Below are 12,836 nucleotides of genomic sequence, written 5' to 3' on the forward strand. Positions count from 1 at the left end.
ATCCTGATTACCCATTGTTCCCTTTTGGTGCATTCAGCATATATCGTCTCCTCTCCACCATTCAGCTCTTCCTCCTCCAGAGGAGCCAACAGGACAGACTGTGGCATGACTATATTCTCCTCTAACCTGTATTTTAGGCTGCTATTAGTCAATCCAAGTATTTATGCCATTGTAATCCTCTGTGAAGTGAGGTACTCAAATGTTGTGCCTGAGAGGATGTAACATAGCTGGAGTATGTGGGTGTCTGTGTTTAACAGAACTGAGTCTACCTTTCAGTTATCTTTGAAAAACATAAACTAGTCAAATCAGTCTTAGTTTGCAGATTTCACACTTTATTCTTCCTGTATCTTATGACAGGCAGGCCAACCACATTATATTTACAAGTTAACAGCACAACTCAAATGCCCAGCCATGCCCCTAAGAACTTCCTGGTCATGTAAGGTGACAGACAGCAAGGCTGCTCCAGCCCAACAACCTGCCCCTGCCTCTGGCCAGTGACAGATGCTTAGGGGGTAAGATGCAAGAACATAATGAATACCTTCCAGGAGGTATTCCCAGCTCTGGCAGCATAAGTGTCAGGGACATCTTTGGGTTTGTCAGTCCTGGAGAGACTCCCCCTGCTCCCCTCCCCAAACTGTCTCATCATGTTTTGAATCTAGAGATATTTTTGCCATTGACACCCAGTGGGTACCTGTGACAGTGAATTTCACAGCTTCATTATGTGATGGATAGAGAAGTACTTTCCTTTGCTCTAAAATTTCATTTGATGCCTCCTAATTTTGGGGTTATGGAAAATATTCAGTAATTGTCCCTTCTCCAGCATGACATTCAACCTAGTTTTATCATACCCTTTTTCTCCGTCATCTCTTTTCAAAACTGACAAATCCTACTCTATTTTCTCTCCTTGGATAAAATCTGTTCCATACCTTTGATCATCATTTTTGCCCCTCTGTGTATCTTTTACATATATAATGGATATAATGCTTCCTTTTCTGAGGTGGGGATAGGGAAGGAAAAACAAGAACTGCATGCAGAATTCAAGATGTGAGTGCACTATGGATTTATAAAGTGGTAATGAGGGTTTTTGTTCTATCCTCTATTTCTGTCTCAGTAATTCCTATGATCCTTTTTGCTTCTTTGACTGCCACTGAGCACTCAGGCTTCAGAGCATGCTAAAATGTGGAACCTCTTCTTTATGACTAGCTTCACGTCTTTTAATGAACTCTTCTAATCTGGGGGAAAAGACAATGATTCCTACCCCTCCTCACCTGGAACAATGCCCAAGGTGCCTGTCTAACAGGAGCAGGAGGATATTAGTGCTCTGAGATTTCAGTGAGCTAACAGCTTGTACTTCCTTTCACTAGATGCTTTTCAGACACTTAAACTTTACCCTCATGTAACAGCCATGTGAGGTAGGTAAGAATCATTAAATGAATTTCACAGATGGAGAAACCGAGACAGAGAGATTTGTCCAATTCACTTAAAAACTGTCACAAAGCCAGGAACAGCCTCCCTGAGAAGGAGACCAGCATTTCCTTCCAGTGCATGTTGCCAGCGAAATGGCTGCCCCAGGGACTGTCCTCACCCGGGCTGTGCAGCCACTCATCTCATTGTGTACCCCTGCAGCTTGCTGTCCTTACCATGAAATGGGAAAAAAAGTGTGCCTTCTCCAGCAAGCTGGGGGGAAGGACACCATCCTGTCCCGTCCTGTCCCATCCCATCCCATCCCATCCCATCCCATCCCATCCCATCCCATCCCATCCCATCCTATCCCATCCCATTCTATCCTATTCATAATTATTATTTCAAGATCTAATAGCAGCAAAGGCATCAGTAAAGTGAGCTGTGAAGTAGGCTTATACTGACCTATTTCTCCTCGTGTTATTTTAGACTGGATCATACGCAGTAAAACTTTCCACCCAAATTCTCAAAGGATGTATTGCTACAGTAATGTTTTGGTGGGAGTGGATTATTGTGACCTGTGGGCCAGGTTCTGAAAGGTGCTCAGTGCTGTAGGGCCTCAGCGCAGCCATTTCAGCCCTTTGCTCCCAACCAGCTTTAAAGAGAGGGCCTGGATGGCTCAAGAAGCTGGCGGTGCATTACCAAGCCTTACAATTAGACACCCCTGGCTCACATCAAGCACAGATGATGACTAGAAGCTATTACTATTGGCTACAGGCTGTGAAATGAGTTTTGTGGAGTAACTCAACAGGCACCCTTATCCCATGCTGTTATTGCTCATAGATGCTCTCTTGAACAACCTCAGCAGTGAACACAGCAGTTAAATGGGCATGGATAGTGAGATATATCCTCAGTTCTCCTGATAGAGCAAAACATCAGTTGTCATGAAAATTGCACTGAAAAAGATGTTGCTACGCTTTCCCTATGGGGAAGGAGCCTAATAAAGGCTTGTACTTTGAGGATTAATCTGCAACAGTGCCAGATGAGAGAAAAATGTCTCTGCCAGCATATGTTGCCTTGACATATCTTACTACCTAAAATTGGGAAAAGACTCTGTGAGCTCAACATTTGTAAAAAGGGAATGAGCAAATTAGAGAAGAAAGAACATGCATTTATTGTGGGGAAGAGTCATTTGTCCTGAGCATTCCTAATTTACGCGGTAGCTCTGGAACAAGACACTGGTGCAGACCCTTTCCCACACAGCGCACATTTTCCCTGTGGACCCTGCAGCAACGCAATCCCTTTACCCATGCATCGCTTAAAGCACTGCGTTATATATTTGCATATGAAGAACAACTGGTGAACGCAGGCTGCCATGGTCTTTGCAAAGCTTTAATTAGAGTAAGCTTGTGGAATATGCCTGATACATACTGAAGTGCTCCCCAGATCCCTCTCCATATGGGAATGAGCCACTGGAACCCAATCCCCTACAGCAAACAACAGGGAGAGGTGTCCTGGTGACAAACGGTTCCCTCTGCAGCTCTCCATTCCAGAGCTCCAGTATAATAGCCTTGATAATACCACTATTACACAAAATGCAAAATCAAGGGAAAAAAGACTCCAGCTACTCATGCTGTTTGTAGATAAATTAAACAAACTCAGAAAAGGTTGCGACAGCTGGAAACCTGACAGGAAAACTGGGTTTTCCAGGGAGAACACTAGAGCCAATTTACAGTTAATTACAGTGATTTGGAACAGCTCTGTGAGTAAATACCAGTCTCTGATTGTCCAAGTAAGGAAGATAATTGTTTCCTGAACTGTGTCCATTGTGTATTTAAAATGTTGTCAGCCTGTTCCTTTCTCCAGCTCAGAAGAGATTTTCTTTTCAGCAACATGAATCTGCTACTTTTCTGTTAACTAGTGGCTAAAATCCTAATGCTGAGCATCATACCTGCCATGAGCGCTGTTTATTGAGCTCCACAGCCACTTTTTTAAAGCAAATCCTCCTAATGGCTAGGCTGCTGGCCGATGCACCCGTTCACAATTGCAAAGCAGTCCTGCCCTTGCTCATAAAACAGCTCTGAGGACCAGGAGGACTGGCCAGGGGGCCATAGGGCCATGGGGCAGTGCCAGCCCCAAAATGGGAAACCCCAGTTTTGCATTTTCTGTTCCGTTTTTTACATCAGAGCAACAAGGTAAATGATTTTACAGAGATTGTAGGACCATTTGAAAAACAGATATCGGGACATTTTTTAAAAGGTAAAACAGAAACTTTGTGGGTACTAGGATGATTTATCAAGGAGCTCAAGCATTACTAAAACATTGGCTCACCTGAGTCCAGAGCAGGTACTGAGGCTGACTGACGAGTCGGGGTACCCTCGTACATTGCCGTGGTAATAGCAGTGACCCTGATTGAAAAAAAAAAAAAAGGAGAGAGAGAAAATATTTCAACTCTTATTGGCGTCTTGTTTTCTCGTGGTTTTTCACCCCCTTTATGTCAAAGCCAAATCTCAAATTTTCAATTTCAGCATTCAGCATTCAGAATTACACTGACAGCATCTTCCCTGACCCGCTAAATATTTACTGAATCAACAATCCAAGGGGGTTCCTCAATGGAAACCTTTGGTGTGTTTATATCATAGAGAATGGGATAGCGATCTTTTCTTTCTTACTTTCTTTCTTTCTTTTTTTTTTCTTTCTTTCTTTTTTTTTTTTTTAAGACAGTCAGCAGTGTTTCCATTGCATGACAGTGCTTTTCTGTTATTTTATTTAAAGCTTCAATATAGAATATTTTGTAAAATTAAGCAGATGAACAAATCAGCTGTCACATTTTACTACTTTCTATAGACACATATTTATATATAAGATCATTCATATCCATGTACATCTATAAAGGTAGCAATGTATAAAGGGAGGTATAAAAAATTAATTCCAACCCTACAGTTTGAGAAAAAAATCACAGCGCAAATGAAAGGAAGGGAAGCAAGTTGGAAAGGAAATCTTTTATTGAATTACCCAGCTAAGTGGCTGCAGGTTATTAAGAGCAACCACGAAGGAGAGGGTCTTCTATTTTGAGAGGCAACAATCCAATTTCATTTTGCGGCTAGGTTATTGTATTTCCTTAATAATCCACTGCTTGCAAAAGGCACCCACAACAGAGATACTTTCTCGGCACATACATATATCTGTCTGGAATCAAGGTTAATTTTATTGTTGACTAAAGGTTATATTACATTCCCAATTATGTGACTGACTGGAAAGCAATGATTGTGTCACATCCCGCGTTTCTTTTCTCATGAATCCTTTGAATGCCACAAGGAAACTGAAAATACCGTTGTAAAAGGTTTCTATCTTATTAGTGCGAGGGAAAGTTATCACTCATGCTTCAACCTGACAGTCACTTCACTGTGCCTTTTTATTACTCGGTTCATTCACATCTATCTAGCTGCATTAATTAACCTTTCCAGTGTTGGGGCATGGTTTTCACTTACAAAGCCTCACATAGCAGACTTCTAAAGACCACCTTGATTTTGTTAAAGAAAGCAATAACCATGAAAACGCTGGGCAAGATGGAATGATTCAGATATATATTTTCTGCAAATGAGGTTATACCATGAAAAATATTTGTTTAGAGCATTTGTATTTCTAATGTGAGCAACTGAACACAGCACAGCAATATCTGACTTTCTTAATACAAGTCTCAATAGCTTTTCTCGGTGATCAAAATGACAGAAATAGGGCAATAGTGTTTTACTCTTGGGTATCTTTATCACCGGTACTCATAAAGAGCCAGTAACCTGTTAGCAAGGATAAAGCGACAATGAAATGGAGGAAGTCATCCAACTTTTCAGACACTTCAGTAACAATTGCTGTGGATGTCAAGATTTTCAGCATGAGTAAACTATTTAACTTTATTTTAATATTGTCAGCTACAGTCATCCAGTTGGTAAGAGAGAAAAAAAACAATAACCCTCTTCAAACAAATACTGACTCTCATACAGTGACCTTGAAATGGTGCAAAACCAACCACAAAGTAGCTTTATTCATGTCACTTAAATTAAGTACAAAGCAGAGATGCAGTTCAGAGCTCTTATGAAGCCAGTCTTTGGGGTTTAGCATCACTGGTGTTAACCAAAGTACTCAGTGAAGCAGAAAGAGCAAGCTGGTATCTTGTCCCGTGCAGACTGCTGCTGCAGAGTAGCTGTCTTTATCAAAGAGTGAATTATGGCAAAGGTCCAGATTGCTTTCCCTCTCCACACACTACCTGCTATTTTATTAATTTTGAGCTCCTGGTTGTGGCCCATTTCACAACTTCTCTGAGATCCACACAGTATATATATGAAGCCAAAGTTCCTGCAAGTTCAGTACTGAAAATGTAAACTTATCAGACCATGCCCTGCAATTGGACTGGTAGAAAATTGATTTCTAGCTCAGTAACTCCACTGAACTGCAAGAGGTATACCCCGCCCCCCCTTCCTCCCTACCAAAAGCTTTTCATTTCTGTATCCCCGTATATGAAATGGATAGCCCCCTAAAAACAAATAATTACCATGGCTGATTTGTCATACTTCAATACTCTACCCTTACTTGAGATCATTTAATTATGACCAGATTTTGATAACTGCAATTTTTTCAAGTGTTACAAAGCAGAAGAATAACCTGGGCACTAGCACATGTGCTAAAGAAACCCCAAAGCTACAGCTCCACAAAGCCACCTTGGCTTGACCTCCAGGCAGAATTTGACTAAGCAATTTTTCAATGAGAAATTGGATTTGGTTTCAACTACAAGCTTTACTGATGTCTTCAGTAAAGAAGAGATATAGAAAAAAAATCAGAGAGACTTATCTGTTTTAAACCATATTGCAGTATTTAATGAAAAATGAATTCACTGGTCTCCTTAAAAAAAAAAAAAAAAAAAAAAAAAAAAAACTCTTTTAGGCAGCAAAATGAACTGCTAGTATTATTCAGGACTTACTGTCATTATCTAAACAGTTATTATTATTATTATTATTATTATTATTTAGTAAGAGAAAACCTAGCTATCATTAGGCATACTCATATTCATATTAACATAGTTAACCCTGACAAAGTGTTGTGCCTTTTTTACTTCCTTAAGGAGTGTGTACAGCTTCCCTGTTTCTAAAACAAATGACTATTTTCTGCTGAACAGGTTTTGAAGAAGGTATGAGCACCCAGGAAACAAGGAAGCACTGAAAGCTTTCAAAATGATTACTTTACTTGGGAGGTCTGGGGCTATAATGAAGATGCTTCTTCAGAAGTAAGATGTTATGCACAGAAATAATGCCTTTCACTGATACCAGCAAGGCCCATTATGGAAGGGAACAGAAAGCATGATGCTTCTTCAGACTATGTCAATAAATAAATAATGTAACATAACAAATACTTTATAGGAGCTGGAAGTACTTAGGCAGATAAAAGATAAACTTTGTAATTAAAGTCACTTGCTGCATTGTTCCTAATTAAGGTGTTCCTACTGTCAGAGGACAAAAACACTACTGCCTTAAAGCGTTTTTTATTTATAAAAAGCAGTTTAAATTATTTATGATAAAAGCTTTTTGTGCTGATTTTAACAAGGAGCAGATTTGCCACACAAACACATACATGCGTGTATCCATAGCAGTCTTATGGGCTAGTGTACAAAATACACCTGAACAAACCACCCTCCCTCCCCAAGCTGGATTCTCAGTGCTGAAAGCCACCCAGGCCTTCCAGTCCACTGACATGAGCTTATCGGATACTTGGGGCTTTCTTCCTAACTGAACCAGGACTTTCCTCCTTAACTGCTCAACAATGGCTACCTTATTACAAAATTTTAATGGCTATATTTCCAAGAAGCAGGATAAATCTTACAGATATGAAAAGTCACCTGGTTAAAACCCCACAGTTTCCCTTTAAAGCCTCTCTCTAAAAATTGATGCGTATGATCACAGCAGTCAAAAAGGTACTGAAGGCAACAATAAAAAAAGATCACTCGTATTGCTTTTTCATCCCATGGCTCAGATCCCAGCAAAGAGCACTTTGGGTTTTAATGATGAAGCATCATCTACCCATGAAACACCAGCCTTACCGTGTAATTGCGTGAGAGAACCACATCAGTGCCGTCTTTCAAATAATGTGTTTCTGTGAAGCTGCTGGCTAACAGGCCCCTAAAAGGAAAAAAAACACAACAGAGGACACGGGTAATATTAAGGCCACATCACCTTGACTTTGTCCTTTAATGGTTTTGTTTGAGAGAGCAATCTTAGCACAACATTAACGGTACAGTGGCTACCAGGGCTGCATGTGAACTAAGAGAAAATATAGCTCCAAACACTGAAGCTGCAGTGCATGAGCACTTCCTTCATCAACTGTGAAAAGTCTGAGTTTCTAGACTGCTTTGTCTTCCAAATGAAGTCTGTATGCCAGCACTTGTCAGTATTGACTCTTCCATATAATTTTCAACACATTTCACATTAAATCTGTAATCTAGACATGGGGAGCATTGTTAAGTATTGGTGTATTTTGGAAAAGGGAAACGTTCTCCCTTTGTTAGTTTGCTGTATAGCATACTGCTTTCATCAGCAAGTGACCTGCAAAGCCTAGGTTAGCTCTCAGTAAATGCAACAAACTTCTTCCATTGACACTTAAGGAAAGTCACTTCAAGAAAATTACAGAAGGCAGACTACTGGATTTATTTTGAGCCTCTGAAAAGGATATTCATGAATGGAAATCTAATGCCTTGAAGTGATGTCTCAGGAGACAGTGAAGTATCACCTATGTGATGAGACATTTCGTTCTCATTCAGTCCCCACTTCCCCTCCTGCCTTTGACAATGATACCAAAAATTTTGACTTGCAATTTCTGTTTTTCAGAAATGCCCAGAAAAAGTGCGTGTGTGTGACAATTATGAAAAGTTTCCTTTTGTAGTAAACACATGGAACAGGAAAAGCACCCCCTGCCTTGGCAACAGTCCTGCTATCGGTCTGTTTTTCAACTCCTTATCTAAAGAGCATTTCTAACAAGGCCAGAAGGAATAATACATATCCACATTGATTCTCAACATAGGCATTAAAACTATGTTCCTCAATACAAATATGTTTGAGTTCTGACAGACATTGTAGTGAAATGCAAAAGCAATATAGAAGTAGTGAAAACCAAATGCCACCATCATCTTCAATGGACTCGAGAGTTCAGACTACAGAAAATCTTTGGCACAGGGTTCCAAAAAGTTCTGTTCCATTGCAGAGATGTTCTTCTCCTTTGGGATGTACACTTGAGCAAACCAGACTCTTTTTAAATTGAAATCTGGTTAATGCTACACATATATTTTGTGAACTAATACATGGTCTTGGTATGCATTTGTTGCACTCTGTATAAACTTTAAAGCTAGAACATGAACAAACATTTCATTTTCATTATTGTCATGATTTATTCGGATTGTGTTAACGTTCAGCCAAGATGAGGACCTCCAGGACCTGATTGTGCTAGGAACTGTACAGACACCTATTAGAGAGGAAACCCATTTTAAGAGTCCTTATCTTAAGGTAGAAGAAAGAAAAAAAAAAAAAAAAAAAAAAAAAAAAAAAAAAGAAGGAAACAAGACAAAGAAAATAAAAAAAAAAAAGAAAAAGAAAAATATCAACATAAAAGGATGAAGACAGCAAAGGTTAATACAATAAGTATTCAAGCACAGCTTCTCAATTCAAATTTTACAGCTTGAGAGACATATTAGCATAGTAATAGATTATGAATGTTAAAACACTGCAGTGGTTTGTGGGTTGTACAGGAACTGCTCCGGATCTCAGCCATCCACCACACCTACAGCAGGACTCTGTTGCCTAAGCAAGTACCCAGCATCACTTTGGATGCTCCATCCATTTCACCAGCCAGCCCTGTGAGGACAGCTCAGGCACCCTGTGGTGCCTCGGGTGGCACTTGACACCCATGCTTATTTCAGCCCTTGTGCCTGCAGCCTCTGGGAGGGCTGCTTGAAATGGAGTGTGCTGTATGTCTGCTTCCCACTGTCATTCTCATTATCACAAAGAGCAGCTGCTTTCTTAATTATCATTATTATTTATATAACTACACTGCGAGTTCTGTGCTTAGCAGGCATTCATTAACTTTGTCAAGGCAAAAGGTAAGATCCCATTGCTGCTGAAGCCAACAGAGTTCTGCTGTGCACTTCTTGGAAACGTTATTTCACACTGGATACCAGAGCAATTTTTATTTAATGGGACAAAATTCAGGCAAGGGATAAAGTAACAGATGTAGCATAAGGGCATAGTGATTGAGCAATAAACTCACTGCTCTGCTATTTCCAAAGTGTTTGACAGCAATGATGATACAGGTGACCTTTCTGCTGTTGGTTCTACCCTAAGGCACAGGATGAGAAAATATTTCATGGATTCGTAGATTTTAATACCAGAAGGGAGCGCTGTGATCAGCACTCTGACCTGTCACATTACATAGCTCATTTGACTTGAATTATTCTTTTGCTTTGGTGACTGTGATGGAACCAGATTGTCCATTTTCTTGTTGTACATAGTCCTTGTCCACCTCCCATGATGAGCTATCACAAGCCTGGTAAGTTTTTAACAGTTAATTACACTCGGTGTAAAAACACAGCACTTTGAATCTAGCTTGGCTTTGTCAATGTTCAGTTTCCATGTGCTGGATCTCATTCCCTTGTGTCAATGCTTCATTTTCATTTGAGTCCCTCGTGGAGAGTTCTACTTACCAAAGTGAGGAATTACAGCAGGTGAGCAAACTTCTGCCATTACTGTCGTCAATCTCCCTACCAGACGTGTTTCACAGGATGAGTTTCCTATCTAGGCTGATGAAAACATCAACTGAACATGAGAATTCCCTGTGTGAGTAGTAAAAGGCTGGCAAGAACACCAAGACGATGGAGTCCCGCTATTGGACTAACCTAATAAAACTTAAACCATGCCCTGATGTAGAAGCCAAAGTAAGATCTCAAATCATGGAAACTTCAAGTACATCTGAAGGGCCTTTTTAAGAAAATGAGAAAGTTTTTTCAGGGGTTTGCATTAATCCTCTTTCAGTTCACTAACTAAGACATCACTGCTAAGACATCTGTTTTCCTGCCACGTATGGTGCTAGCACAGGCTTGAGAGCAAGCCAGCGGAAAGACTTTTTTTCCCCACTGTAGAGGTTGGGGACCTGTACAAGATACGTCGCTGGGGAGTCCAACAATTTCTGGCAGAGAAAGAAGCTGTTATCCCCACTTTCAGAAACGTCTAATATCTTAAAAGCTGTGTAGCAGAATAAGCACGCAGCATTAGTATCCAGGGACAGCAAGTCATGTGCTGGCATTTCTTGAAAGGTTATCAGAAATAAGTGTAACAAGCACTCAAATTCCACAACCGAGTGTGCACCACTTCACTTTGCAATTATGGCAATGATGTTTAACATACTGAACAACAAATTTAACATATGTATCTACTCAGTAATTTAATTACCTCCCGCAAAAAAAGGTACGCAATGTAATAGATCGATTTACATTTCTGTTTCTGACCCACAGCAAAGGAGATTAATAGAGGAAAGTAAATTAATTTAGATGGCAAGCTACTTAACCTAATTGGATCAATGTAATTATGAAAGAGCAGGGATCAAAATAACATTAATATATCATAGCACAATTCATCACCATGTCTGGAGTTTCAAATGTTGCCAGCCACAACGCTCAGCAGTACCAGACAATTATCAATTTTTTGCACGGCATGAAGAGGTGGAAACAAATGTTATCAAGAACAGCACCAACTGCTGGATACAATTAAAAAAAAATCAATTAAAAGAACACCACTACTTTCTAATTCATTCTTCAAAGATGCTAAAGTGTGATTCTTGAGTTAAATTACTTATGTATTTAGTCACTGTGTTTGCCAGCACCGTGGATGTTTTCACACTTCCCAGAGCTGAATTAACAAGTAGAAGCTTCGACGGCCCAGGACTACTTTTATCCGTCCTGATCTACGACAGACCCAGCACAGCCTTCCTCTGTAAGTCAGCATGAAACTTACCTGTCAAATCTGCTGAAATGTTTTCAGGTGTCAAGCAGCTTCCACTAACCTGAGCCTCGGGGAATATGATGAACGTTGTTTAAACTTCTAACCCTTACATTTCCTGCCCCCAAGAGGTGGAGTCTTGGGTGGTTTGTTTAGGGAGGGGGGAAATGTCCTCTTTTAAACACAGCAAACCCTGACTCAATCCGTTTAAGAAAAGGAATGGTAATTTAACACACTGTCTCTCACTTGCAAATGAGAAAGTCACTCTGCTCTCCAGGTACCAATATATTACTTCAAAAGGTTATGATGATATTTCATCACCCAGGGAGTGTCAGAAAGACAGAGTCGCCAAAGTTAGAGATGGAAAAGATCTAGTGGATCATACAGCTGGCTTCCCGGGAAGCCAAGTATGCTGTTGATCAAATTAGGTTCTGTCTCATTTAGCTTCAAATGTCAAAAGCAATGCTGATCCCACCACTTTCAAAGGGAGATTACTTCGCGTTCCAACAGATGCTACTGTTAGGATGCATTTCCTGATATTCAGCTTTTTCTAGTTTTTCCTAGTTACACTTCTTTTACTAGCTGAAACAATTGCTTTTCGTTCTTGGTACATATATCATTCAGAGAGGTACAGATTATTATCAAATTCTCCCTTAGCTATCCATGTGCCAAGTAAGTCAGGCTATAAAAAATGACAAGAACTGTGTACTGTTGTGCTGGGGCTGCTCAGGAAAAATCTAAGCATTAACACACTAGGAGCTGGCACCAGGGTTCCCCGTGGTGATATAGGAGAATTATGTAGAGAAAAGACTAAAGAGTAAATCTCTTTCTAACAGCACCGGAGCACATAGAGTTGTTTTTCAATCTGTCTCCTAGGATGAAACTTCTTTGGTCACCCACACTGTACCAGGTCGTCCCCTTACATTACAGATATAAGGGGAAAGACACCGATATTGTCGCCCATCAAAATGGAGCTGCAGGCAGTGGGACCTGTCTCTCAAAGCTGCTTTATGAGACTGGACTGACACTGATTCAACGCCATTGCTTTATAGCCAGACAGTATGATATCTGCACAGTCTGGTAGATGTTTCTTCAAAGTCCTGTGTGATGTGTGACTCCCTGCTACACATCTTACACGGGACATGTCTTGCTCTGGCATGACACGGAGCATAAAACTTGGCCTCTGTGTCAGAGAGGAATCAGGGCAGGAGGAAGAGACTCTTTTTAAATTATTTTACTTTTATTTTAAAGGAGTCCCTGCTTCTGCTAGTACTGCCTTCTTAGTGCTAGTGAGTGAGCAGGGTCCTGGGGCTTCTTCTCAGGCAGGAGCTCTGTGGCATACAGCTCAAAGCTGCCCAATACGCCCAGGGATGTGGGGTATCCACCTACTGCCATCAGTGATTAACC

General features: G+C 40.4%; 1 protein-coding gene across 1 annotated transcript in view; it reads right to left on the reverse strand.

Moving 5' to 3' along the window:
• ADAM12 (ADAM metallopeptidase domain 12) overlaps nucleotides 1–12,836 on the reverse strand; it is a 187,609-nt gene that overhangs the window by 75,161 nt on the left and 99,612 nt on the right. Inside the window, exons 4-5 of the mRNA XM_035329413.1 lie at nucleotides 7,490–7,568; nucleotides 3,733–3,809 (exon numbers count right to left, since the gene is read on the reverse strand). Coding sequence (XP_035185304.1) covers nucleotides 3,733–3,809; nucleotides 7,490–7,568 — 156 coding nt within the window. The remainder of the gene's footprint in view (nucleotides 1–3,732; nucleotides 3,810–7,489; nucleotides 7,569–12,836) is intronic.

This window comes from Oxyura jamaicensis, chromosome 6 (assembly GCF_011077185.1).
Source record: "Oxyura jamaicensis isolate SHBP4307 breed ruddy duck chromosome 6, BPBGC_Ojam_1.0, whole genome shotgun sequence".
In the NCBI taxonomy this organism is placed as follows: Eukaryota; Metazoa; Chordata; class Aves; order Anseriformes; family Anatidae; genus Oxyura; species Oxyura jamaicensis.